General features: G+C 41.4%; 1 protein-coding gene across 2 annotated transcripts; it reads left to right on the plus strand.

Moving 5' to 3' along the window:
* NDUFA9 (NADH:ubiquinone oxidoreductase subunit A9) lies at nt 1-27,894 on the plus strand. Of its 2 annotated transcripts, none has more exons than XM_006123043.4 (11): nt 1-160; nt 4,119-4,283; nt 6,861-6,958; nt 7,157-7,248; nt 9,146-9,287; nt 11,255-11,357; nt 11,990-12,057; nt 12,190-12,266; nt 18,782-18,877; nt 21,998-22,064; nt 27,617-27,894. In XM_006123043.4, exons 1-11 carry the CDS (start codon nt 100-102, stop codon nt 27,785-27,787), a joined length of 1,140 nt encoding a protein of 379 aa, XP_006123105.2. In that variant the 5' UTR covers nt 1-99; the 3' UTR covers nt 27,788-27,894. The 2 variants fall into 2 exon arrangements, with proteins under 2 accessions (XP_006123105.2, XP_075756889.1); XM_075900774.1 differs by having other exon boundaries at nt 59-160; nt 4,107-4,283.

A 27,894-nucleotide genomic window follows, 5' to 3' on the forward strand; every position in this document is an offset into this window, starting at 1 on the left:
GCCCAGCGTTCCGCCCGCGCGGCGCCCAGGGGCCGGCGGAGGAGGGAAGCTTGTCCTCGCGCAGGACCCGTTAGGCGCGGGGCATTGTGGGAGCGGAAGATGGCGGCGGCGGCTGGTTGCCTTCGGGCCGCCCGCGGCCTCCTTCTGCTGCCAAGGGCGGGTGAGTGTCACCGCCGCCCCCCATCCCGCGAGGCAGCCCGGCCCTGGTCTCCGCCGGATGCGCTCCCGGGCTCGCGCTGCTGGGGCCCTGCCCGGAAACAAGCAAGGGGGGAGCCTGGGCCACCTCGGGGGACGCGCCGGGGCCGCTCCCGGAGATGCCGCCGCCGCCGCCCTGCCAGTCACCGGCCGCAGGAAACCCGCCCCGCTGCAAGCAGCGTCTGCGAGCCCTGGGGGGGGAGGGCGGCCGCTGGACTAGCGCGGCGGGGAGGCTTTGGCTGGGCCCGCGTCTCCTGCCGCACCGAGCCCACTTCTGCAGGGGCTGGGGGAAGGGGCAGCCAGTGTCGCAGCAGAGCGTAAGGCGGGCCAGAGTGTTGGGCAGAAACTGTTCATACAGGGTGCCCTGCTGACGTGTTTGCCATCCTAGGTCAGAAAGAAGGCGTTAGTGGGCTGCAGATTGTTGTACTAGGCCGGAAACCCAGGATGTCTGTTTAGTCCATATGCCACCAGGAGTTGGTCCAATGAAAGATGCTACTTCACTTTCTTTGGCTGTCTAATATCCTGGGACTGAAATGCCTACAGTTACACACTGCATACCCGGTGATACAGGCATAAAGGCAGTGTTTGCCTGTGCTAATACACTTTAAAAAGTTCCTGTTAAATAAGAGTAATGGTATATTGGAGATAATACTAAAGAGGAGTCCTTAGAGTTTCTTGAAACTGCTTATGCCTAGCATGACCACTGCTCTCTCTCCACACATGCACCACCCCCTAGCTCAGTATCTCCACCATCTCTCTTCTGCATTCCTATCCAGTAGAGTGTGATCTCACCATAGATTTATCTTTTCTCCTTGTATTTGATTATCAAAATACTTAATTTTGTGGAGTGCTAGGAAAAGCTTATAGGATTTCAGTTTTCAGATTTAAATTTACAAATCTTTACATTGATTATTGACTGGACAGCTAGAGCAAAACACTGAAATCATGGTAAAGTTCAATGCAAGATCTATCTTAATAATGAAAGGACTGCATTGAGTTGGCCGTATATACTTCAGGGTATGTAGTGCTATAGTTGCTACGGGAGTATAGCTGCCACAATGTAGATCAGGATGGGCAATAATTTTTGATGTGGGAACAACACTTCAATGTGGGGGTAGTGTGAAAAGGCCATTTCTTCCCCCACCCCTCCTCCAGGCACTCATGGCACTTATTACAGTGACAGAAAGATTTGTTTTGTTGCTATGATGAATCTCACACTCTGAAAAGATAGCTATGTCCAAGGAAGAGTTCTTCCATCAGTCTAGCTGCATCTACAGTAGGGAATAGGTGAGCCTAACTGCGTTACAAAGGGCATGACACTTTCCATGTAGCAGGTAGATCTAAATTTTAGGTACAGAACTAGTGTTAGGCACTGCCTCTCCTGACCATAACCTAGACAGAGGTTATGTTGCACTGGACATATGTGCTAGTCCAGGGGTTCTCAAATGTCATAGCACTTCGACCCCCTTCGAACAACTAAATAGAGGAGGGAGAGGGGAAGAAAACTGAAGTTTGAGCAAACCCCCCCAGGGCAATGCCAAAGTTGAAACCTGAGCCCTGCTGCCCTGTGCGTGTGCATGCGTGTTTCAACTCCAGGTGGGGGCCTGTAACCTGAATCGTGCTGCACAGGACTTAAGCATAATAGAGAGCTTATGTTGACTAAGGGAATATTTTTACCTATGTAGGCCAGGTCTTTATGAGGGATGTCCAAGTGTAGTCAACTATACGATTATCCGATAAGTCAGGTTTATTGGTTAATCTTGTTGACTACATGCAGTTCCCCTTTCCCTTGCTGCCTCTGTATTAGAGGCAGCAAGAGGAGAGGGAAGCAAGAGCCAGTGCTGGGGAGAGCCAGCTTAAAAGCCGGATTCCCCCAGTACTGGCTCCCTAGTACTGACTCTGCAGTGCTGCCTGCCTCCTCCATGCCGTGGCAGTGCGGTGTGTGGGGGAGGGCAGAGGAGGCTGCCATGAAGCAGCTCCTGTCCGTAGGGGGCGCGAGCTCCCTGTGGACAGAGGCTGGCCCCCAGCAGCAGCCCCTGTCCACAGGGGTCCAAGCACCCCGCAAATAGGGGCTGATGTCAGACCAGCCTCTGTCTGCAGACAGCTCAAGCCACCATGGATAGAAGTTGCTCGGCTGCCTCCTCCTCTCCTACCCCGCAGCAGCCTATGTCAGTGGGGAGCTTGGACCCTCAAAAAAAAAGAGACAGCAGCGCTGGGCAGCAGGCAGCTGGTCTGCATGGGAAGCTGGTTTTTAAACTGGCTACCCTTTCAGACTGGCTCCCGCTTGGCATCCTGTGCTACTACCTCTGATGCAGAGGTAGCAAGTGGGGGTGACAGAGGGCTTCTTGGGTCTGGAGTGCACTGGCTGCCAGCCCTTCCCCCGGGGACTATCAAATAGTCATGTAAACAATAACATCCCTCGTCTTTACTGCAAACTTGCATTGATATATGTATGTTGTTCAGGGTGTGAAAAATCTTTGCCCCTGAACAACATAGTTACACTGTCCGCCTTGCTAGTCTACACAACGCTATATCCCATCGATACAGTTACTGCCTCTTGTGGAGGTGGATCAGCTATACAGATGAGAGAGGCTCGGATCAGCAGAGTCCAAATCTGTTGTTTTTGAATGACCCAATTTTAAAAATAAGCCGCAACAATTTAACTTGCATTGCCATGTAAGGCCCACAAGAGGGTAGTCTTGCACTGTTACATATTACTGAAGTTTAATGTTAAAATTTTCTTCATTCCCTCTACCCTGTTAGTTTGCTACCCTTTTCTTACTCACCCATCTCTCATTGGAGCAGGAAACACTGTTCATTGCCATTCAGTCCATTGCCCACTCATTTCCCTTCTCTATGCCATCATTTCTCCTCCACTCATTTTTTACCATGTATTCCTTTGGCCAGTTGCAAATCAGTTTATATGTATTCATTTTGCTGCTTATGCATGTAAAAACAGCTTTGTGCTTCCTCCCGTGCTGCCCCTCATGCCTGGCTGGAACTTCCCATAAACATCTGCAGCAACCTCATCATTGTCCTCCAAATCTCTTCTTAAAACTTTCCTTTGCCATGAAGTCTGCAAAAAATTTGACGTTACGTTGCTGGTATACAGATATCATTACCTACCATGAAAGCCAATGTTGTCTTACTGTTTCCTTGCACTTCATTGTCTGTCTGCCTATTTTCATCTGTTGTTTCATGTCTTATACATGGATAGTATCTCTTTGAGACAAGGGCTATCTTTTTGTTTTTACAGCACCTGAGACAATTGATTTTTGGGTCTTAATTGGGTCTCCTAAGTGTGGTGGTAATATAATTAAGAAATAACAGGCTTTAGCTAAAGATAAAGAGAAAAGAGGCAGGAAAGAAAATAATGCATCTTAGCACCTGGTAGCACAGACAGATGAACAGAGCATTTTTCCACCATGGCCCATTGTATAGCTGAGAGCAAAAAAAATCTTATTAGAAAGTGTCTTGTAAACAGTATAACAAAGTGATCAGTTTTTCAGTTCTTCCTTGTTGCCTGGATGGGGAAGAAGAACATTTCTTCTCCTTGGGGTCCCTACAGGAACTGCCTGGTGTTTATCCACATCAGTTAGATCTTTTAGTTAACCCTTTTCCTTGTGATGTTTATGTTATGCCTTTACAGTTCTCTCCATAGCACTCTCTTATGCTGATCCTGTATCTTTTTTTTACTTTTCCAAACCTTCCTACAATATATTACATCTCAATCTAGGGTAGAATGGGAATTTTCGGGGTGGGTGGGGGAGGGGGAGGAACTGTTTTTTTTGGAAGGAAATAAAGGGAAGTGGTTTAAAAATTAGAGTTTTAATGATAAGCTAAATTCAACTTTATTTGTGGAGTGGTAGTAATAACTCTTAAAGTAACTTGACATGTTTTCTATCGTTGATTGTATGTTTCAGGCTCTGGCATTGCTGCATCAGGATCTCCTGTACTGCAGCAGCATCGCGATGTACATTATGCTGTGATCCCCCATGGAAGAAGTGGGCGTTCCTCTGTTAGTGGCATTGTGGCAACTGTCTTTGGGGCCACAGGATTTCTGGGACGATATGTTGTCAACCGATTGGGTAATGTATCCTGACAATAGCATTCAGAAGTTCAGATGGCTGTCTAAACTGTCCACATCTTTTCAGCCTACAAAGTTTTTCTGAAAATGTCCTGATTAGTAGAGGTTAGAGATGGACCCAGTGTAAGGATTGTTCTCTATGGTACATTCCTATTGTTTGTTTAATGTAGTTCTAAGAAATGAAAATTGGCTTATTTACACAAGATTTCTGTATGCAGAAATGTAGAAGAATCTGCACACATTTTAAAGTAATGGTTTAAATAGTGGTTAAATGGAAATAACTTTTTTTAAAATTCATAAAATCCAGTTCTAGGTTTAGGTGAAGCTTCTGGTCAGTTCTCATGTTTTCAAAATTTATATTAATCGCAATGAAAATCCATAAAATCCTTAGATTTAGTGCACTTCTTGTGCTAGTTAGTCATGTCATATTGTAATACATAAGTATGTGTGTTGTTGTTACAGAGTCTTATGTAGTTGACTTCTATAAAGTTATTCTAAAGTTACAGTTTTGATCCATGATGCATCCATAACTGGTAAAATAATTCTTAAAATAGGCTAGTGAGAAACTTAATTTATTTGTGGTGTACCACTAGATCCTCAGATGTGTGAAAGCTGTTACTGGTCTGATCATAAAACTTATCTCTGGAAATTCAATTACCGTAAAGTCGCAAGTATAGTGCACACTTTTTTTCCCCATTTTTTTAACATCAAAGTCGGGGTGCATGTTATCCATAGGAGTTTTTTTTTCCAAAGTTTTCATTTGGCAGTTCCGCGTCACTTAATCGCTGGACACCAGAGGTTAAGTTGGTTTTTATTAGCATTGACAAGCAAGTATATACACAGTTTCAAAAAGGTAACTTAAACAAATGAAATCAACACTGCAGCACAAACAAGCAAATATCGGATCTTCTACTCATCTTTGAAACGCTCGAATTCACATTTGTTAGAATCTTCCTTGAACAGACGAGCAATATCTTCCGGGGTATAACCCTCGACAACTTCATCCAGGTAATACAAATCATTGTCATCTTCGCATACCGGTAATTCACCCTTGGACGATTCATCGTCGCTCGGATCCATCCACAGGGCATCATCCTCACTGCCATCCATAGCATTAGAGATGCTGCTTTTCAGAAACCCCTTCCTTATGATAGCGGGATCAAGTTCAACCTAGATATCTGCTATCCACTGGTAACATCTTGCAGCGTCGGTGTTCGCATACGTCTACCTGCAGTAAATGTATGTTCACCTTCCAACAACCAGGTGTTCCATTTCCTGCATAGTGCATCTTTCATTGGCTTATTAACTGTCACGTCAAGCGGCAGCAACATTTTGGTCATTCCACCAGGAATAATTGCCAAGTCTGTTTTGTCCTGCTGAAGCCGTTTCTTGATGGATGGCATACGATGACACTGAAATGCATCCAAAACTATTAGAGACCGCTTTCTCATAAGTCCACCTGGCCCCTTCGCCCAAACTGTCTGTAGCTGATCAAGCATTAAAACTTCGTCAATCCAGCCTTTAGGGTGAACACGCACGTGATCGGTGTTTGGGAATATAACATTCTTTGGCATTATCTTGCATTTGAACACAATATAAGGAGGCAGCTTCGTTCTGTCGGCCATGCAAGCAAGCATTACGGTAAACCTAGACTTTTCATGGCCTGTGGTAGCAATGGAGATGGTCTTGGCACCTTTCACTTCAAGCGTTCTGTTGTAGGGATTATCGAAATTTAATGGTGTCTGATCTGCGTTACCAATTAATGAAAGGTCGTAGCAGTGCTGCTTACGTAGTTTTATGATAAATTTTGCAACTGTAGTACCTTGGTGTCTGAGTCCGTGGGTAGCTTCTGTGCGATTGTTGTTCGGCATTGGACCGATAGACCATGGCGATTCATGAACCGATTGCCTCAGCCATGCGAAGCTTTATACCCGGCTGTGTTAGCGCACATTTTGGCAATGGTCAAAGCCTTCATTCTAACCTCCGCAATGCTAATACCACCGCCTTGCTGTCTACACTCAGCAATCCATTTAACCAGCTTAGCCTCCAACTTAGGATATGCAGCACTTTTACCTCACTCAGCCATCTTCATCGGAGGCAGCGCTTGCAGGCGCTCTTTCTGACGTCTCCAAAGCCAAATGTTAGACTCTGCTATGCCATCAAATTCATGGCTGGCAGCTCTGTTGCCATGAGCCTCAGCATAGCTAACAACTTTTAAGTTTTTAAGCAGTCATGTAAGATCGCCGACAACTCATGGCAACCCAAAGAGAGCATGGAAACACCGCGCACTGTATACTCGGGTGCTCACGCATGATTACCCAGCAATACAAAAAGCAAGCCAAAATACGGCGAAGTCGGGGTGCGCATTATAGATAGGAGTTCAGTTTATGCTGGAATTCTCATGTTTAAAAGGTAGGTGTGCATTATAGTCGGGATTTTACGGTATTTGAGTTAATCTATTGAGTTTTTTATTTTATGCAGTTAAAAAAGGAAATATCTTACATTAACACCAGCATTTCCTTTAATATTTATATAACAGTTTGATTTTAATTAAGAAATACTCTTTTGAACATTTTAGGGCGCATTGGATCACAGATAATTATACCCTATCGCTGTGATCAGTATGACCTCATGCATCTTCGATTGATGGGTGACCTGGGGCAAATTCTGTTCATGGTGAGTCTTTTGGCTTTGATTTTAAAAATAATAGTATTCCTTTTGGTTTATGCTAGCAAGTAAGTGGTAATCCATTTATAAAGTAGGAACTCTGTGGCTGTCTATTTCAATTGTATGTTGAAGTTAAGTGAATTTTCTTTGATTACACCTATTTGCATATTGTGTCTTATTTTTTCCCATTTGGTTTTATGGTAACAGGATTGGGACTCAAGGGACAAAGACTCTACCCGAAGAGCTTTGGAACACAGCAATGTGGTCATTAATCTTGTTGGACAAGAATGGGAAACAAAGTAATTTTCTTCTTTATCTTTGTATGGATAGATTTGTAACAGGCATTGAGTATTTTAGTAACATAGTTAACACCACATATATAGAATGTGATCAGTTACGTTTTTAATGTTAAAATGTTCATAATACTTATAGCAAATGGAGCCCCTAGCATTCTGACTAAACACAACCACTTTGAAGCAGGATTGATTTCTGGCCTAATATATGTAGACCTTAATAAATGAGATTAACTACTGGAGAATTCCTAAAGCTATGACTGAAATCCTCATTCTATCACATGGAATTTTGTCATGGATACCTTATTAGCTTCAGAAATAGCTATATAAAAAGAATAATAACTTATTAATATATGTGGGGTTTAGAATAAATTATTAAACTCATAAAAACTAATGCCTATTTTAGATTGAAAGAAATACCTGGTGGCATGTCTATTCAGCCGCTCCCTGAGTTATGCCCACCTCCACTTATAATCATCCGCACTTATGACCAAAGCAGTTGTAAATGCGGATCTGAATTACGAACGGCGATCCACACTTACGAGCAGTGCAGTCGCCATGTAACTCTATGGGATCCGAGTTACAAACACCTCGAGTTACGGACCAAGTATTGGTCTGTAACTTGTTCGTAACTTGGGGAGCAGCTGTATATACTTTTCTCTTTCTCCTCCTCTCCTCCCTCCTGTCCCTTTGACATGATAATTTTTCATCTTTGCTGACCCAAAAAAAGTTTTAAATATGGATGCACATCACAACTAATCTTGGTAAAGAATTGGTGAATATTAGGACTTTAATAGGGTTCAAAAAAGAGCTACACAGATTCATGGAGGTTAGGTTCACCAATGGCTATTAGCCAGGATGGGTAGGAATGGTGTCCGTAGCCTCCATTTGTCTATAAATGGGTGACAGGAGAGAGATCACGTGAGGATTACCTATTGTGTTATCTCCCTCTGGGGCAGTGGTCTCCAACCTTTTTATACCCAAGATCACTTTTTATACCCAAGATCAGTTGATCGCGATTGACCTGTTGGTGACAACGGCTCTGGGGAATCTGGCATTGGCCACTGTCAGCAGACAGGATACAGGATACTGGGCTAGATGGACCTTTGGTCTGACCCAGTATGGCTATTCTTAGGAGCTCCAGTGTGGTTTGTGTGTGTAAACAGGGCCTCCCCAAGATTGATGTAGTCATGATTCCAAGTAAAAAGGCAGGAGGAAACAGTGAGATTCCTTTTATGGCTAACCTCCATTGCCTAGCTTTTCATTAAATACTGCCCTTTTTGCGTAATGTTAGTATCAATCTCATATCCAATGCTGTTTAGGCATTGAGTAATTCTAGAAGATGCTATTTATTCTGAAGACATATGTAGATTATGGAGGCAGGAGGTTGTTCTAAGAGTAGTGTGTAGGCAAGAGAAGTCAACTCTCTCCTTTTTCAGTTTCTGGCCAGTAGTTGTCTGTTGGGATTTCTACCAGGTTATTGCATCTCTGCCGTGCTGTGGGGACCTGTCTTTTGTAACAGACAGTCTATGAGGTACCTGTTACATTTAAAATTCTTTGTATATGTCCTTTTGGATGCTAAATTGTGAGAACATTCTGTGTTCCATCCGCCCCTATTCAAGTGCCTCTTCACTTTAGCTTCTGCTGAAATTGATTGATTGCCTGGAAGAATTTCCTGATTGCCACAGACAAACTGATGAGGGAATTTATCGAGCTGTGCTTTAGTCTTAACTAGAAGCAAGATAAAACCTGAAAATAGTGTTACTTTGGTGCAGTTTAAATTTTCTGTGTCTTGAATATGCAGAGTCCCTTGGTTTAAGGAAATGTATGTTCGGGAAACGTTACAGTGAACTAGATAACCGACTCAGTTATTCTTAAAATAACATTTATTTTCTTATTTTAGAAACTTCAGCTTTGAAGATGAATTTGTAAATATTCCTAGAAATATTGCCCAAACAACCAGAGAAGCTGGAGTGGAGAAGCTTATTCACATCTCTCACTTGAATGCTGACATGAAAAGTCCTTCTAAATACCTTAGGAATAAAGTGAGTCTGAGTTCAGTCTGTATTTTATTCAGAAGACTGAAAAGTTTTGCCAGATCCACTTCAAGAGATTACATTAGAAATTATGTCCACTTAGTTATATTTCCTCTGGTTGGGAACAAGTCATAAAATGTGATCTCCGTCATAATTAGGGCACCTGGGACTCAATAATGTGCCCTTCGGTGTGTGTACAGACCCACCTAGCTCTTCATACGCATTTCAAAGAGAAAAAGGAAATCTTGAATCTAACCTGTGTATTCAAGCATCCTGTGCATGTACTACCACTCTCATTAAGAGGCAAGAACTGTCTTGGTTGGCAAAAAGGAGTTGACATTAGGGATGTCAACGTGTAGTCGACTACATGATTAACCAATAAGCCTGGGTTTATCAGTTAATCCTTTGCCCAGAGGCAGCAAAGTGGGGTGGGGGCAGAGCTGGTGCCTGTGAGGTACCAGCTCCCCACGAGCACCGGATCCCACAAAGCCACCTGCCTCACCCCACCCCCGTGCTGCTGCCTCTGATAGAAAAGCAGCAGCATGGAAGGTGAGAAGAGGCAGGTGGAAGGGTGAGGAGGGGCATGGGAAACTGTATCCCAGCGTGTATCAGCTCCTGCAGAGCCGCCTGCCATCCCATCCCCACATTGCATCCCACAGAGGCAGCGGGAATGGGAGGAAGGAGACAGAAGCTGGTGTTTGGCTCCATCCGAGCATCGGCTCCGTCTGCTCCCCACTCTTGGACTGCTGTCTCTATGAGGAGGCAGGGGAGGCTGTCTCAGGGCAGCCTCTGGCCTTGGCGGACTTGAGATTGGACCCCCCACTGGGAGATGGCAGGTGGGTGCTGGTCTTCGTGGGGAGCCGATTTTTTTTTTTAATTGTCTCCCCTTGCAGACTAGCTCCTGCCTGCCACCCTGTGCTACTGCCTCTGATGCAAGGTGGCAGCGGGCTCCTGGTGGGGCCAGGAGCAAACTGGTTGCCAGCCTCACCCCGGGAACTATTGAATAGTTGTATAATTCAGTTATACTCTATCCTATAATCCTAGTTGATATTTGGGAACAGTGGTGGTGTGGCATAAGAGTGGGGTAAGCAGGTGGTGGGAATGAGGAAAGGTGAGATGAGATTACGCAAAGACTTCAAAGATATTATCTTTGTATTGTGATTACTGCCTGCATTTGAACATAGGCTTTTTTGCAACACAATTATCCATACTCACGTTTAATCTCTTTAGTAGGTACTGATACTATTTTTTTCTGTTTCCTTGCTTTTTTCACATGATTTCTGTCTCATTTCTGACTATGTAAGTCTCTCTGGCTTTTATAATATCAAAACAATATTGAATATGGGGCCACATCATGTTAGGACAATTTTTTAAAACGAGTTATAGCCATAGTTTCTAACTAGGCTAGAAAATAATTTGGTTTTGTCAACATTGGCCAGCCAGATGTTAGAAAACATTTTGGCTGCAACCCCAGATTAAACTGAACTGAGAGTTTTTCAACTCAGTTGTTTTGATATCAAAGTGGGGGCCTGTGACTTTCCTAACTTCTGAACCCCGTATGTGTCAGAGAAATGAGGCCAAGCTATTTTTTGAACGCCTTTGCTTTATGTATTTACCTTGTCACTAAGGAGGAAGTTATCTATGTAACTTATATCTGAGTACCATTAAAGAAATGTGCTTTTGTGGGTTGCCCTGGGAACTGCACCTTGTTTAAACTGAGTGCATATCAAAGGCGAAGTGGCCCAGATGGAAATAATGTTGTTCATGGAATTTTATATTTGGGTTTTGCAGTATTAGTATGATACGATAGTACTCTGTATCAGAGTTTCTCAAAAACCGATATGTGGACTTGTGCTGTTCGGCCCATTCCTGGTATCAAAAAGATTAAGAAATTCTGTTCTGTTTTACCTCAGCCTGTCAAGAGTGGAGCAAATTAATGAGGTGTTGTTTGGTTTGTTCATATTGACTTACTGCAGGCTGTTGGAGAGAAGGTAGTGAGGGAGGAATTTCCGGACGCTATCATTATGAAGCCCTCTGAGATATTTGGAAGAGAAGACCGATTTTTCAATTATTATGCAAGTAAGTATTATGATAAAATAATATGTAATCTGCATAACTAACCCCAGAGCCAGTGGGAAGTGGGGAGTAATTTCCCTTCTCAGGGGACCAGCACACTTGTATTAAAAACCTCCTGTACTTTGTCAAGTTATCTATATAATATAAATAAAATTGAACCTCATAATTAAGATCTCCAGCTGTTAGGAAAGAATATTTAATAGCTACTCTGAAAAGTGATTTTATAGTTTTGGATTCATGTTTTTATCTGAAGTATGAGAGAGACTCTCTGCTTGCTTTATCCAATTGCCAGTGGTGGAGTGCAACACTTGAAGTATGCGCCAGAAAGACAATCCAACTCATCAAGAATAAAGATTCTTCAGCTGTAACTTATTTAGCAATTCTGATGTTGCTCTCCCAAGGTTGTATGGGTTCTGCACTGCTAATTGCAGTAGTAGAAAATAAATATTTTAGACTGTGGTCAAATAAGACTGATCATGCAGTTTTTAAATATAGTCCCCCTCCATAGTAATTCAACATTGTGTAGGTGCTTTTTGGCTCATCTGCTTTGCTCTGAAGCATCTTGTGTTAGTTATTGCCCAATGCTCTAAGTCATAGATTACACTCTTAAGTTACTTATGTATCTCCTTTACCAGATATGCGTTTCTTTGGTGGTGTGCCACTTATTGCTCTGGGCAAGAAAACAGAGAAGCAACCTGTATATGTAGGTATTCAAAAAAGGGCACTGGGTGGGGGAGGAGGAGCAGCAAAACAAAACTTGTTTTCAAACCACTTGTAGAAAACACATAGTTATTGCTCTAATGTTATTTTAAACTAATATTAATATTTTTCATAGGTTGTTGATGTAGCCAAGGCAATTATTAGTGCAATTCATGATCCTGATGCTAAAGGAAAAACATATGCCTTGACTGGGTAGGTTACTCTTTTGATTCTAATTAACTATAGTGCTTATATGCCTTGTCTTTTTTCATATATTATTAAGCCCCTTCATTTTCAAAACCATTTTTACTTAATAATTCATAAGTTTTACAAGAAGTATTATTCTGCCTTTTCCTATTTTTACCCTACTTTTGTATCATTCACATACCTCAAAATAACCTGCTATATTAGGAAAGATACAGTATAGCGGGAGACTGGGGGACTGGGCACAAGCCGGGAATCAGCTGTCCCGGCTCACGTCGGGTTCCCTGCTGCACCTCTTGCTCTTACTGTGGCTCTTGCTACATTTCAAAGGCAGAGGTGCAGCAGTAGAACCCCGCATGAGTGGGGACTGAAGCAGTCCTCACTCACACTAGGTTCCCCACTGCACCCTATGCAGGTTCCCCACTGCACCCTATGCAGGTTCCCCACTGCACCTTTATTACATTTCAAAGGCAGAGGCACAGCAGGGATAGTGAGTGTCCCTTTTCCTTGTTGACTGATCAAGTAGTCGATGGAAATTCCTTCTACTACTCAATTAGCTGATTAATCAAAATTTAACATCCTTAGTTGAGTGTATGAATTGCAAATGGTGTTGGCCCATTTATTAAATGTAAACATAGGTTATAGTTCTACAACAGTAAACTGTTTATTGAAAATGTTTATTTTGGGATTAGAGATGTTATTTTCATAAATTCAGAGGTGGCATTGTGTTTTAAGTTACGTTTTAGTTCTGCAGCTAGCCATATTGATTAATGGAATTCGAAGTACAGATCTACTGAATACACTTTCCTCTGTCTTTCTGTCCACCAAAATAAAACCTGCTATACCCAGAAATATGTTTTTGGGTTTTTTGTTTGGTTGGTTTTTTTTGCACTGATTTTCATTTGTTTTTATTGTTGTAGTAATAGCTGATAAATTCCCAGGAAAATTTAAATAAATTGAAAATGAAGGACCCTACATTGAATGCAGTAAATTTTGTTTTTCCATTGTTTTATGCATGCTGTTTAAGCTAGAATAAATTCCACCTCCTTTTTTTGAATGAATGAATGAATGAATGAATAAACCCAACAAAATCATGGACTTAAGCCATTATTGTTAATATTCTGGTAATCCCAATTAGAGGTCTATTATGTGTATTGTGTACCTATCCAGAGAAATAATCATTTCTACTTTTACAGCTCACAAGTTAACTAACCAAGGTAGAGAAAAGATATAAAAAGGGATACAACTTAAAGGCAAACGTTTAGCACAAGACATTCTGTTCTGGGTTTTCTTTTGTCTAATATTGTAAACATCAACACAGGGACAGTTCTTATCAACACTGATTTTTATTATATAGGACTGAGTAGCATATGTGCTGTCATGATCTACTATATATTTGAGAGAGTTTGTGAGCGAGCAAGTCTTTCTGTTTGTCCATCAGCCGTTTGTTCAAGAACTCCTAAACGGTAAGAGCTAGGACCATCACATTTGGTATGCAGCTTCCTTTCATCATAACTTAAAGCCAGGTAAGGGTTTGGATATATTGGGGGGGCAGGAGGAGGAGGAAATGGGCTGAAGCTCACCCCCTCCCCCCAATGCGTATGAGGACACACAAAAACATACAGAAAAAAATCACTAGGCAGGTGAAAGGGGCTGAGGCTGTAGCTCCTCTCCCCCCATTCCTTTGTCTGGGACTGCCTCAGCCCTGAGCTTCCCACTTCTTAGGCGCCCTTCAAGGAGGGCTGGGTGGGGAGTTACAGCTCCCTTCTCCCATTCGTATAGGAACATTGATGGCTATTTCCCTTAGGGAAGGAGAGAAAAGTGCACAGTTTGCTCCATTCTTCAGTCTGGCTGGGGAGTGCAGGGGGCAGACAACCTAGACCTTCCCCCATCTGCTGTGGTGAGAGCGCTACGGTAGTCTTCTCTCTGCAGGGAAGTCTACATACTGAACTTCTTATCCCTATCCCAGAACAATGATTTAAATGGAGAAAAACAAAAATTAAGATTTTGAGGAATTTCTGAAAGTCTCTGTATGATAGGAAGTGTCATCTTAAAGGACAGCAAGAGACAAATGATGCACATCAGATGAAAGATAGAAATTCTTTGAAAGAAAGGGCCAGAATATGCAAGGATCCAGTAAATTTAGAAGATGGTCCAGACAACAACAATAAACAGTGGAATTTTTATGAAGGGAGCAAGTGAGAAATAGGTCTTTATGCACATAAAGAATTAATAGTAGATGATTCATACTAGAACAGAAGACTGAGTGCTTTGACTGTGTTGAACTAGCTGATCCAACTTCAGAAAGAACTGAGGATTGCATATTAAGTAGCAGACCAGAAGAATCAAATCAGAACAATGTAAAGAAGAATCAGCAAAATTCTGAACATTCTCCTACTGTTTCAAAGTCTTAAGATTTTGACCATTCATTAAAGGCCAAGAGTGAAGCACCCATGTTTTGAAGCAGGAATAAACTAGGGATACCATCCTTTCACCCCAAGGATTTTGGAGATTCAAGCATCTATCAATAACTAAAAAGAGTTTGAATAAGTAATATTCTAAACTAAGGAAAGGCTACATAGTAATCTTTGACAAAAGTTGCACGCTGCCTTTTTTGAAAGTCACTAGCAACTCAAGCTATTAAAATGTTGCAAAATTTTGTAAAAAAAATATTGTTTTTAATCTGTTAAGTTTCTTTGAGGACTGTGTTAAATCATAACTGGGCAGGTTCTGTTGTAATTGCTGCTCCTGAATGGCTACGAATTTTGCACATTTTGTTGTTATCCTGTTTCCTCCTTTTCCCCACCTTGGCTCTGTTTGTCACTGCCACTTGTTATATCTTGTCTTTTAGATTTTTATTTACTGTATGATTATAATGAGCCCAGCACAATATCACCAAGGAGTCACTGATGGGAAAGCGGAGAGACCACTAAAGAAAAAGGAGTCCTGAAGTGTGAATGGGGAGCTGGGGAAATGGGGTTGGACCAGGGTTTTGGGGGGGAGTTGCATAGTCCTCCTATTGGTGCTCCCCCAGCGTGGCCTGGGGCATGAAATGGGAGGGGCAGCGCAGGCCAGCTGGGTGTGGCCATGCTTGGCAGTTCTTTAGTGCTAGGGGTGCGTCTGTGGCTCCTGAGGGAAGTGGGTGGAGCTGCATAGCATGACCCCCGCAGTGCTTCTGTGAGGAGTGACATGGTCCTTCTGGTGGGGTTCCCCCCTTCCCCGGGTCCAGTGCTGGAGCTGGAGGGAGAGGGATGGTAGTTGACAAGATGACAATCTCTGTCCCTAGCTGGCCACTCCCTTCCTGATGTGATTGCCCCTAGTGATCACTCTGCAGTATAGCTGTCCCTGGCACTCACTGCCCCCCCGTGGTCAATGTGCATTATTGTGTCCCTCCAATCAGCCCTCCCCTCCCTTTCCATGTTATAGAAAACAATCTTAATTTTGGGCACATCCAGTTTTTCTGTCATAACCACACTCTGACCTTGCTTGAAATTAGGATAAGAGGAAGCTGCCTACCAAATTTGGTGGTCCTAGCTCTTACCGTTTAGGATGAGTTCTTAAATAAACAGACTCACTGACAGATACACTCTCTCTCTCTTTCTCTCATATAATATCAATATATTTTAGCCAATATAAAAGGTGACTTATGTTGGTTTAACTAATTAGACTTACGAGGATGATAAGAGGTCCAGAAATTCAGTGCAGAGCTTAAGAATGAATTGATTATTCATTTTTCTGTTTCGACATTTGATAATATAAGCATTCAGAAGAATTTGACATTGCTTATTTGTTTTCTTTCATGTTTTATCATCTATATCAAAAGAATAGAATTTAATGTGTCTTTATAAGAAGCCCTCTAGAAGTCTGTCAACATTTTTAATTCTAAGTGCCTAAAGTTAGGCTCAGAAATCCATATTTAGGTACATAAATATTAGTGGCTTGATATTTTTCAAAGATGCTCAGATCTACAAATCCTATTCTGGCCAGTGGGAACTGTAAGTGATCAGTCCTATTGAAAATTAGGCCACCTACATTTAGTTGGGTCCTAACTTTGTATTTTGATATCTGACTCTTAGAAAATATTTGCCCCGTTTAAAAATAATAGTTAAAGGTGTTAATCTACTACCTTTGCTCTGGTGCCCTCAACATTTGTAGTTTTCTAATAACACTTTCCTTATTTAAGACAATTATTAAATGTTGCTTTTTCTTCCCAAGAGCATTACAGTTGTGGCCATGAGTTTTGATAAATGGAAATATAGTTTTCCCTTTAGAAGTCTTTCCTCCTCTACATCTGCTATCATGACTGTCTGTATAGAAGTAATGTGTATACAGATAGTCCCCGACTTATGAACGAGTTATGTATCAAGCACTTGGTAGTAACTCGATCTGTTCATAAATCGGACCCCATTCATTTAAATGTGAATGTTCGTAAACGCGGATTACATTCGTAACTCAGGGACGTGCTTAATGGGAGGTTAGTCGTAAGGACAAACGGTCGTAAATCAATGCGTTTGTAACTCGGGGACTACCTGTAGTTTAACATGCCTGTAGTCATCATAATCCTAGCACACTCTAAACCTCCTGTGTTTACAGCTAGATCTAAAATCTCACTTCCCCTAGGAAACTAAATAAGAAAATGCCAGTGCATTATTTCTGGAATGTTCCAAATGTATAGTAGTCACATCAGGGTTTGAGAGTCATCAGGACCATTGGCTGCTAATTGATAATTTCCAAAAAATCCTTCAGAGACCAGGGTTGTTGGTATTTTCAATGCTCCTTTGATCACGCTCTGCATGACAACATTATGAGTTAAACAGAACCAATGACATCTCGTGTAGCTCAATAATAAAGGGCTGCCATGAGCAGCTGTAAAAATTTGGCAACAGAGTTCTTACAAATGCTTCTCCGGGCCAAGAGAAATTCTCTGTTAGGCTCAGCCTTTTAATTAACAGGAGTACTAAATGACAAAACCAATCTGGGGCATGGGAACTTCAGCAGTCTGTTTTCTTAATCTGACACTATTATGTGTGGAACTGGTGCCCAACCAAATAATCAGAAAAGTGCCAATCCATTCCAGGAGATATTAGTCCTGAGGAGGATGTTTTTGTTTTTTTCCTGGGAGATTTTCTTATTTCTTTGTACCATTCTGCCTTCTGACAGATCCTGATCTCTCCCTTGTTAGGACTGGGTACCATTTCCTTTTCCTTGGCAAAGCATTGCATTTGAGGTCCTAATTCTAAACAAGATGTTGGTAGATTTAAAAAAAAAAAAGATGACGACGACACCTTCCCACCACTTCCTGGCCTCCTTCCAGGACAAGCTAGATAGAAACTTGAATGTTGGGAACCTTGCACGTCCATTTCAGTCCTAATATTGAAAATGTTATACCTGGGTTTAATAAGGCCATATTTACCTATGGTAAGCTCATTGAAGGCAATAGGCTTACACCTTGAGGATGACTCTGGTATTGCTAAACTCATAAAACCTGTTGGCTACATCTACACTGCACAGTTATTTTGGAATAAACTATTCCAGAATAGTTATTCAAAAATAGCTTATTTTGAAATAGCATGTCTACACTACAGGGAAACCTCAAAATTAGTCCAAAGCAGGCTTTGCTAATGTAGATGTGCTATATTGATTTGGAGCCCCAGAAGGAATAACTTAGAATGGCCCTGGTGAGGAGCTATTTCGAAATAGCAGAAGTGGAGCGTCTACACATGCCTTATTTCAAAAGAGCTATTTCTGGCTAGCCATTATTCTTAATAGAATAAGGTTTACAGAAGTTTGAATAGTTTCAAAATTATTTCAAAATAGCAGAATTGCTGTATAGACACTTGTATAGTTATTTTGGAATAACGGCTGTTATTCTGAAATAACTTTGCTATGTAGACACACCCATTGTGTCCTCACTCTGGGTACATCTAGACTACATTCCTCTTTTGAAAGAGGAATGCAAATGAGGGAAATTGAAAATGCAAATGAAGCACTGATTTACAAATCTCGCACTTCATTTGCATAATCTCTTCTGATCGCTTTTTTGGAAGAGATTTTTTGGGGGGAAAAAAACCAGTCTAGACGGGGTTCTTTCGGGGGGGGGGGAACCCTTTTGAAAGAACCATGTAAACCTATTTTTTTTTATTCAGGAATAAGGATTTTTTCAAAAAAGGGTTTTTTCCCGAAAGAACCCTGTCTAGACTGCTTTTTTATTCGAAAAAATCTCTTCTGAAAAAGTGATCAGAAGAGATTATGCAAATGAAGTGAGATTTGTAAATCAGCGCTTCGTTTGCATTTTTTATTTCCCTCATTTGCATTCCTCTTTCGAAAGAGGAATGTAGTCTAGACGTACCCTCTCTGTATATAATGCTTGTTCATTTTACTGCCCTCGTTTCTTACTGTTTCGAAAAGTTTTCTCTGTGTCATTAAATGCTGCCCTTTGGCAAACTAAATATTGTCACATTTACTTGAAGTTTTGCAAAAGGAGGCATGAAACAATATAATTTTCTTGATACTCTTTTTTACAGACCTCATCGATATCTTCTTTATGACTTGGTAGATTATATATATGCTACTGCCTATAGAGTCTATCTCCCATATCCACTTCCACGCTTTCTCTACCAGTAAGTAGACTTATCTCTTGTCTTAGAAGTAAGCCATCCATCAATTAGGTAAAAGCATGAAGAATTTAAAGTAATTGAGTATTTACACTGAACTTTAAACTTTACTACAGGATAAACTCAAGGGATATTCTAAGAGGTCAATGTAGACTGAGTTTTCCAAAATATTCAACAGTTACTTTTGTTCTTGTGCTGAGCCAAAAATCCACTTATTTGGATATACTGCAATTAAAGCCAGGTCTACATCAGACCTAGAAGGTTGGCTTAAGGTACGTAACTCCAGCTATAAAGAATATGTAGCTGCAGTCGGTTTACCTTAAGACTGGCTTGGCGGCATCCTCACAGCAGGAGGTCGACGGGAGAAAATGCTCCCATCCGCTTCCTTTATCCTCGTGACTCTGAGGCTTACAGGTGCCACCTGGAACTGCCCTCAGCATTTGGTTTACGCATCTTATCTAGACCTGCTAACTAGAATGCCCAAAGGTCGACCTCTGGTGCGGCGAGTGAAGACGTGCTCTGAGTGTGCAGTTGTAGTACCCTCAAGGTAACTCTTCACTGCATGCTCACTGTGCAGTCTCGTATTTGCCAAATAAAACTAACCAAAAATGTTCAGATGTGCTATGCGCTTTTTCAGTCATTCAGTGGAAAATGAATTGACTTACATTATCACTGCAGAGTCAGCGTAGCTATGAAGATGTTAACTGGATTATTTTTGGGTTTTGAGTGTCATCAATAGAACTGCTAAATAAATATGCAAGATTAAATTTTGCGCTTTTACGTCTGGAGACCACGGGCTTATACAAGGATAATTGAAGACAGGAATTGACCTGCAGAACCATGTTTATTGGCGAAGCATGAACCTGAAAAAAAAAATTCTAGCTCTGACACTCCAGGCTTTGTTTGCAGGGCTAGCAGTTAGGAAACCCATCTTTTCACTTAAGTTGAGCAAATTTGATGTATTGAGCAAAAATAAGCATAGAACTTCATCACTATACTGTCAATTTCAATCACTTTTTAAAGATTAAATCTTCATTTTTTTACAATATGGAAATTATATATGCAGATCTCTGAACTCCTAGATTGCACATCCATTAAATTGGTACTGTCAGCATGCATGTGTTAGCCTTAGAGACTCTGAATTACTGTACATACAATATGATGGGGACTAATTTAGCTACAACTGCTCAAGAGAAAGATCTTGGAGTCATTATGGATAGTTCTCTGAAAACATCCACTAAGTCTGCAGTGGCAGTCAAAAAAGAAAATTAGAATGTTAGGAATCATAAAAAAAAAAAGGACAGAGAATATATAAAACCATGGTATGCCCACATCTTGAATACGGCATACAGATGTAGTTGCCACATCTCAAAAAAGATATATTGGGAAAGGTTCAGAAAAGGGCAACAGAAATGATTGGGGGTTTGGAACGGTCACATATGAAGAGAGATTAAAAACATGTGGGGTTTTTAAGCTGCAAACAAGAGGGTCCAGCAGAGGGCAACCAAAATGATCAGGGGGCTGGAGCGCATGACCTATGAGGAGAAACTGAGGGATTTGAGTTTGTTTAGTCTGCAGAAGAGAAGAGTGAGGGGGGATTTGATAGCAGCCTTCAACTTCCTGAAGGGAGGTTCCAAAGAGGATGGAGAGAGGCTGTTCTCAGTAGTGATGAGTGGCAGAACAAGGAGCAATGGGCTCAAGTTACAGTGGGAGAGGTCTAGGTTGGATATTAGGAAAAACTATTTCCCTAAGAGGGTGGTGAAGTACTGGAATGGGTGCCCTAGGGAAGTGGTAGAATCTCCATCCCTAGAGGTTTTTAAGTCCCAGCTTGACAAAGCCCTGGCTGGTTGATTTAGTTGGGATTGGTCCTGCCTTGGGAAAGGGGCTGGACTTGATGACCTTCTGAGGTCTCTTCCAGCTCTATGATTCTATGATTCTTAGCTGCTCTCGAACCTCCTTAAATAATCATTTAGGGTGAGAATTTGCTACTCATATCAATCTCTTTTGTATTCTAAGCTTAGATTGTGGTTTTATTTATTTATTTTTTAAAGGGGATCATTAAAAAGGGATAGTGAGTAAGACAGAAAATATCTTATTGCCTCTATATAAAGCCATGGTATGTCCACATCTTGAATACTGCATGCAGATGTGGTCACTCCATCTCAAAAAAGATATATTGGCATTGGAAAAGGTTCAGAAAAAGACCAAAAAAAAGATTAGGGGTTTGGAATGGATCTCTCATGAAGAGAGGTTAAAAAGACTTGGACTTTTCAGCTTAAAAAAGAGGAGACTAAGGGGGGATATGACTGAGGTCTATAAAATCATGACTAGCGTTGAAAAAGAGAATAAGTAAAAGTTATTTACTTGTTCCCATAACACAAGAACTAGGTGTCACCAAATGAAATTAATAGGCAGCAGGTTTAAAACAAACAAAAGGAAGATTTTCTTCACACAGAGCACAGTCAACCTGTGGAACTCTTTGCCAGAGGATGTGGTGAAGACTAGGACTTTAATAGGTTCAAAAAAGAGCTAGATGGATTCATGGAGGTTAGGTCCATCGATAGCTATTAGCCAGAATGGGTAGGAATGTTGTCTCTAGCCTGTCTGGAAATGGGTGACAGGAGAGGGATCACATGATGATTACCTGTTGTGTTCCCTCCCTCTGGGGCATCTGGTATTGGCCACTGTCAGCAGACCGGATACTGGGCTAGATAGACCTTTGGTCTGACCCAGTATGGCCGTTACGTTTGTATGAATTGTAGTGCTTCTGGGTGGAGAGATTGTCTATGCCTGCTAATGAGCAGACCTTGAAAAAGAAGCTTACTAGTCCCTCCAGTTTTAAAAATGGGGGTGTAAGAGTGAGCATTTATTAGCTGTGGATGTTTACCTCCTTCCCCACATTGTGCACACACTACTATATCGTTTCTCTGGAGGCAGGAGATTGAATAATGTGGTAGCAGTCATTTAGAGTAACCGTAACTGAGAATTTGCTGAAACCTTAACATTCTTAACTACAGAAAATGTTAATTACTTGGGTAGTCTAAAATATGCATGCCTGTTTGAATTGTCTTCTCTGTATCCGTATTATCACAATACTCACGTTTGCACCATTTCTCATGGTTATAGTTTGTTGGCAAGATTCTTTGAGATGAATCCTTTTGACCCATGGACAACGAGAGACAAAGTGGATCGGGTAGGTCTGCGGCAGCACTAGTTAATCTTTTCATTGTGGAAGTGTTATGAGTGTTTCTTAATAATCTAAGCAGTAATGAAACATGATGTGCCTGTTAGGGATGTTAAAATGTATCCATTTTTGTAAAATTGTAACCGCTGAAATTTTCAATGGTAACATGTTTACACACGGGGGGGGGCAGGAGGGAGCCAGTGCTCACGGGGAGCCGGCTTTTAAGCTGATTCCCTGTGCATATCGGCTCCTGCCTGCCCCTCCCTTCTCCTTGACCTCTGTGCTGCAACCTCTGTATGAGACACAGCAGCATGGGGACGGAGGGGCAGGTAGCTCTGTGATAGCCAATGCCTGAGGGGAGCTGGCTTTTGCACAAGCTCCCACCTCCCTCCCAGCCCTGCACTGATACAGAGGAAGCAGCGTATAGGGAGGAGGGGGCATGTAACTGTGTACAAAAGTACGCGTTAACTTCCCTAGTCCTTGCATATTGTGCATTGTAGAGTTTCGGTCTGTTGTACAAATGGAATTTGGTGTTATACTGTGCCATTAACAAAATGTTCAGATTTCATACATATTTTCAGAGAGTTCTTTATGGAGATATTTAAGATTTCAGAGTTATCCTTTACTATCATCAAAAATCCTCATGGAATCTGTAGCATAGTTGCTGCAGCTACTGTTACTCCATGCATTCCCATTTACTTTACATGTCTAGGCCTATTGGATAATGCTAGGGTCATCTGCAAAGGGATACACACCAGAACTATCCTGGAGGTGCCCCTGGTTTGTGCTGGCAGCTATATAATACAAATCAAACTGTATTTTTCTTAAACATGTAAGGAAAGAGCCAGGCTGACTGACAACAAAATTATTAACCATAACCTGGAAAGAGAAACTTTTTCATTTAAGTATCATAGAAAGAGGGGTCTGGAAAAAGAACTATTATAAGTAGATATGTGGCATACAGCTGTCTGCTTTCTACCGGAAAGTTTACTTATTTGTGTACATTGAATGAGTTGGGTTTTTCTCTAGTTTTAGGTGCACTTAAATCACAAGCACCTTTTCTTCCACCACAACTAAGCTTTTTTTTTCTGCAGTATCCCACAGGATTTTTGTCTTAAGGTGGGAAGAAGGCAATTTGATTTAATATCCCATTCAGATTATGACACTTTTAACAGCTTAAGGTGAAATCTCTACATTGGTTATGGTCAAAGTACTAATTTAACACTGGAATCCATGATCTTCTGACTGATAAGCAAACTTATAGCCTCTTAACATTTTTCCATAACTTTTCAAGGTTGATTTTAATATGGTTTCGTGATGTTGCTCTTTCCAAACCTTGTTTCAACTGTGAAAATATGGGTATTCACCATATCAACACTATTTTCATGAGTAGAGTTAGCAAATGTGCAGTCCTGTTTCCTGATGTCAGTGTCTGATACAATTTTTTCCAAAGGTGGTTGATGATATTCCACAAATTTTTACATAAATGAAAAGAACAAGGAGTCAGGTGGCACCATAGAATCCTAGGGCTGGAAGAGACCTCAGGAGGTTATCAAGTCCAGCCTCCTGTCCAAAGCAGGACCAATCCCAACTAAATCAACCAGCCAGGTGACTTGAAAACCTCTAGGGATGGAGATTCCACCACTTCCCTAGGGAACCCATTCCAGTACTTCACCACCCTCTTAGGGAAATAGTTTTTCCTAATATCCAACCTAGACCTCTCCCACTGTAACTTGAGCCCATTGCTCCTTGTTCTGCCATCTGTCACTACTGAGAACAGCCTCTCTCCATCCTTTTTGGAACCTCCCTTCAGGAAGTTGAAGGCTGCTATCAACCCCCCCCATCCCTTCTCTTCTGTAGACTAAATAAGCCCAAATCCCTCAGCCTCTCCTTGTAGGTCACGTGCTCCAGCCGCCTAATCATTTTCGCTGCCCTCCACTGGACCCTCTCCAATGCGTCCACATCCTTTCTATAGTGGGGGGCCCAGAACTGGACACAATACTTCAGATGTGGTCTCACCAGTGCAGAATAAGGGAATAATCACTTCTCTACATCTGCTGGTAATGCTCCTTCTAATGTACCCTGATATGTCATTAGCCTTCTTGGCTACAAGGACAGACTGTTGACTCTTATCCAGCTTCTCATCCACTGTAATCCCCAGGTCCTTTTCTGCAGAACTGCTACTTAAGTTGGTCCCCAGCCTATAACAATACTTGGGATTCTTCCATCCCTAGTGCAGGACTCTGCACTTGTCCTTGTTGAACATCATCAAATTTCTTTTGGCCCAGTCCTCTAACCTGTCTAAGTCACTCTGGACACTATCCCTGCCCTCTAACATATCTACCTCTCCCCCTAGCTTAGTGTCATCCGCAAACTTGCTGAGGGTACAATCCATCCCCTCATCCAGGTCATTAATAAAGATGTTGAACAAAACCGGCCCTAGAACTGATCATTGGGGCACTCCACTTGAAACCAACTTGACATCGATCCATTGATCACTACCCATTGGGGCCGACAATCTAGCACGCTTTCTATCCACCTTACAGTCCATTTATCCAATCCATGTTTCCTTAATTTGCTGGCAAGAATATTGTGGGAGACCATATCAAAACCTTTGTTAAAGTCAAGGTATATCATATACACTGACTTCCCCATGTCGACAAAGCCAGTTACCTCATAGAAGCTAATCAGATTGGTCAGGCATGACTTGCCCTTGGTGAATCCATGTTGACTATTCCTGATCACATTCCCCTCTTCCAAGTGCTTCAAAATGGATTTCTTGAGGATCCCCTCCATGATTTTTCCAGGGACTGAGGTAAGACTGACTGGTCTGTAGTTCCCTGGATTGTTCTTTTTCCCTTTATTAAAGATGGGCACTACATTTACCTTTTCCAATCATCTGGAATCTGTGAGTTTTCAAAGATAATGGCCAAAGCCTCTGCAATGACATGTGCCAACTCCCTTAGTATCTTTGGATGTATTAAATCTGGACCTGTGGATTTGTATATGTCTAGCTTTTCTAAATAGTTCTTAACCTTAAAGAATAACAGGTTTATTAAGGCATACAAGTGAGATATAACTCATTTCCTCAGATGCTTGAAGTGAAAGAAAGGCAGGGATGCAGAGATGGGAGTCTAACATCAGGACTAATTAAATCAGTGATGAGAAGGTGAAAACAGACTAGAGCATGAAACTGCTGAGCTGGAATTCTTATGTACAGTTGACACCATTAGAATTGATTTGAATAGAAACATGGAATAGCTCTTTCATTATAATAAGTATTCTCTTCGAGTACTGTCATCTTCACATCACTGTTGGAGGCGAGCCACATCCATCCTGATTTAATTAGCACTGATGTTACAGTCTGATCTCTGTACCCTTGCCTTTCTTTCACTTCAAGTATCTGAGGAAGTGAGTTGTATCTCACGAAAGCTTATGCCCTAGTAAATTTCTTACTCTTTAAAGTGCCATCAATCTCATTATTTTTGCTGAAACAGACTAACAGAGCTACCTCTCTGAGGCCTGTGTAAATGAAGTTATTTAGATAATCTTTCACTAAGGTAGGGCAGGAATAGTCTGAACATAATGTGAACATCACTTGTAATTGGATGCAGCATAGATCCCAGGAGATAATCAGCTGGATAATATCTTTGTTGTTTGATCACAGTGGGAAACCCACAGCACTACAGTTCTCAGGCATTGCAATGTTCTAAACTAAAACTATCAAAATCTAACTGTTTTCTGCCTCTGAGGTGAGTAGTTGCAGTAATCAAGATTAAACAGAGTTTGATACTGCAGTTGCTGGAGTGCCAGAAGAGAAGTAGGGGAAGTGTTTTTAGTGAAGGGTTCAAAGCTGTGGTGTAGCAGAGATGAGGATAAAATGCTGCAGGTGTTCAGTTAAATAGGGTGAACATAAATAGCACAAACAAAAACTTGCATTGAGGTCTTGTTGGTGCAAGGACATGGGATGAGAGAGCTGATCTCAGACATCCAGAATCAGTTTTTGAGCTTTCATACCAGAGAGAGTTCAATTTCTTCAATAAAAAAGGCAAATTGTCTAAAGTTATAACAGTCCTTTTAAAATCACTATTTCTTTATTCCTCTGTATGTAGCTTTCGAGTTCAAACTCAGTTGTGACCTGTGAAATTGAAAAGGTTGTGGATTATTCTCCCAAGGTCCCATCACTTGAACTATTTTAAAATTGGACTTGAGCCAAAACATTGGAAGGTATACTATAAGGAACAATCCTGAACCATCTACCAGATGCAGGATTAGATGACTGAATTTATCATTGTGTGGCACAATCTCAACAGGACTGTAAAAGCAGCCCTTCACAATTGTTAATTCAGTGTAACTTTTCTGAACATGTGCCAGAGAAGTAGTTTCTCACAATCTGTGTGCTTGTGAGTGAAAGGTCATCATTAACTAATTCTGTGCAGGTGGTGCACAGGAGGCCACCCATTAATATATGAAAGAGAAGGAAAGGAGAAATGTGGTGCATTTTCTTATCTCCCATAGACCCTAATATAAATCTGCAATTCCTGTTGAGGCTTGCTAGTACCATCAAATGTGCATGGTTGGTTTGGATCAGGCCTGCTTGCCCTCTCCCACCAACACACATCCATGTATGCAAATTGTGATCAGAGAGCTGGAGGTGGCATGTGGTTACCTGATCCCTCAGCAGTGGCTGCAGAGTCCCTGTATTGTAAGATCCAGCAGTGCCTTTATATTGCAGTGTTATTTCTCCTGGGAAAAACCCTGTTCCAGCAACTTGCTCTAATATCAAGGGAGTTTTGCAAATTAAAAATAAAATAGTTGAAGTAGAATCTCCCAGGATCTGTAGTAATTCTACAGCATTACATGTAGACTAATTTAAATTTGCTTCTAGTGCTAGTGTACATGCCTGTTTTTCCAGAGAACAAAAGGCAAGCTTAGTCTTAAGTTCATAGTATTTTGTACATTAGTGAATATTCTCCCAAGGTCCTATCACTTGAACCATTTTAAAATTGGACTTGAACCAAAACATTGGGAAATATACAAGGTTTGTGTGTCAGGTTAATCAGACGTCAGGAATAGTAACACTTAAAAATCGGTAGGGGAAACTTAAATATTCAGGAATGAATTTGCAAGAAGCTTTACTTCTACAAAAGAATTTCAAAACCCGCTTACAAAGGGAGACAGCTGAACTGGAATTCCATCTACAAATTCATTACTATCAATTTAGGACTGAAGAAGGATCTCAACTGGTTAACCCATTACAAAGGCCATTTTCCCTCCATGGATATTCACATCTCCACATCAAAGGCTGTGAACGAACCACTTCCATACTGACTTGATTAGCCTCGTTCACGCCAGCAACTTCTTTCTTATATATACCTCTGCTTCTGTAACTTCCACTCCAATTCATCTGATGAAGTACCTTTTACTCATCAAATCTAATGCCCTAATAAACCTGTTAATCTCTAAGGTGCCATCGGATGTTATTTTTATAATAGCGGAATAACTTTATATGTGTAGCTGTTCTGTATTATCCTCATTTATATTACTTTTTTTTTTTTAAGTTTCATACAACAGACATGAAGTTCACTGATCTTCCTGGCTTGGAGGACCTGGGCATTATACCAACTGCTGTGGAACAAAAAGCAATTGAAGTTATGCGTCGTCACCGGAAACATCGCTGGCTGGAAACTGAACTGGATGAAATAAAACCATCAAAGACTGTTCCCATCTAACAGTTGCCAGGGTGGCTTCCAGTGCTTCTCAGACAGCCTTGTGCTGAGTTTCTTTGTTTGGAGAGTTCTGTACATACTGAGTAAAATCCCTATGTTAATCATGTAAA

This window comes from Pelodiscus sinensis, chromosome 1, assembly GCF_049634645.1.
Source record: "Pelodiscus sinensis isolate JC-2024 chromosome 1, ASM4963464v1, whole genome shotgun sequence".
NCBI classification, from domain to species: domain Eukaryota; kingdom Metazoa; phylum Chordata; order Testudines; family Trionychidae; genus Pelodiscus; species Pelodiscus sinensis.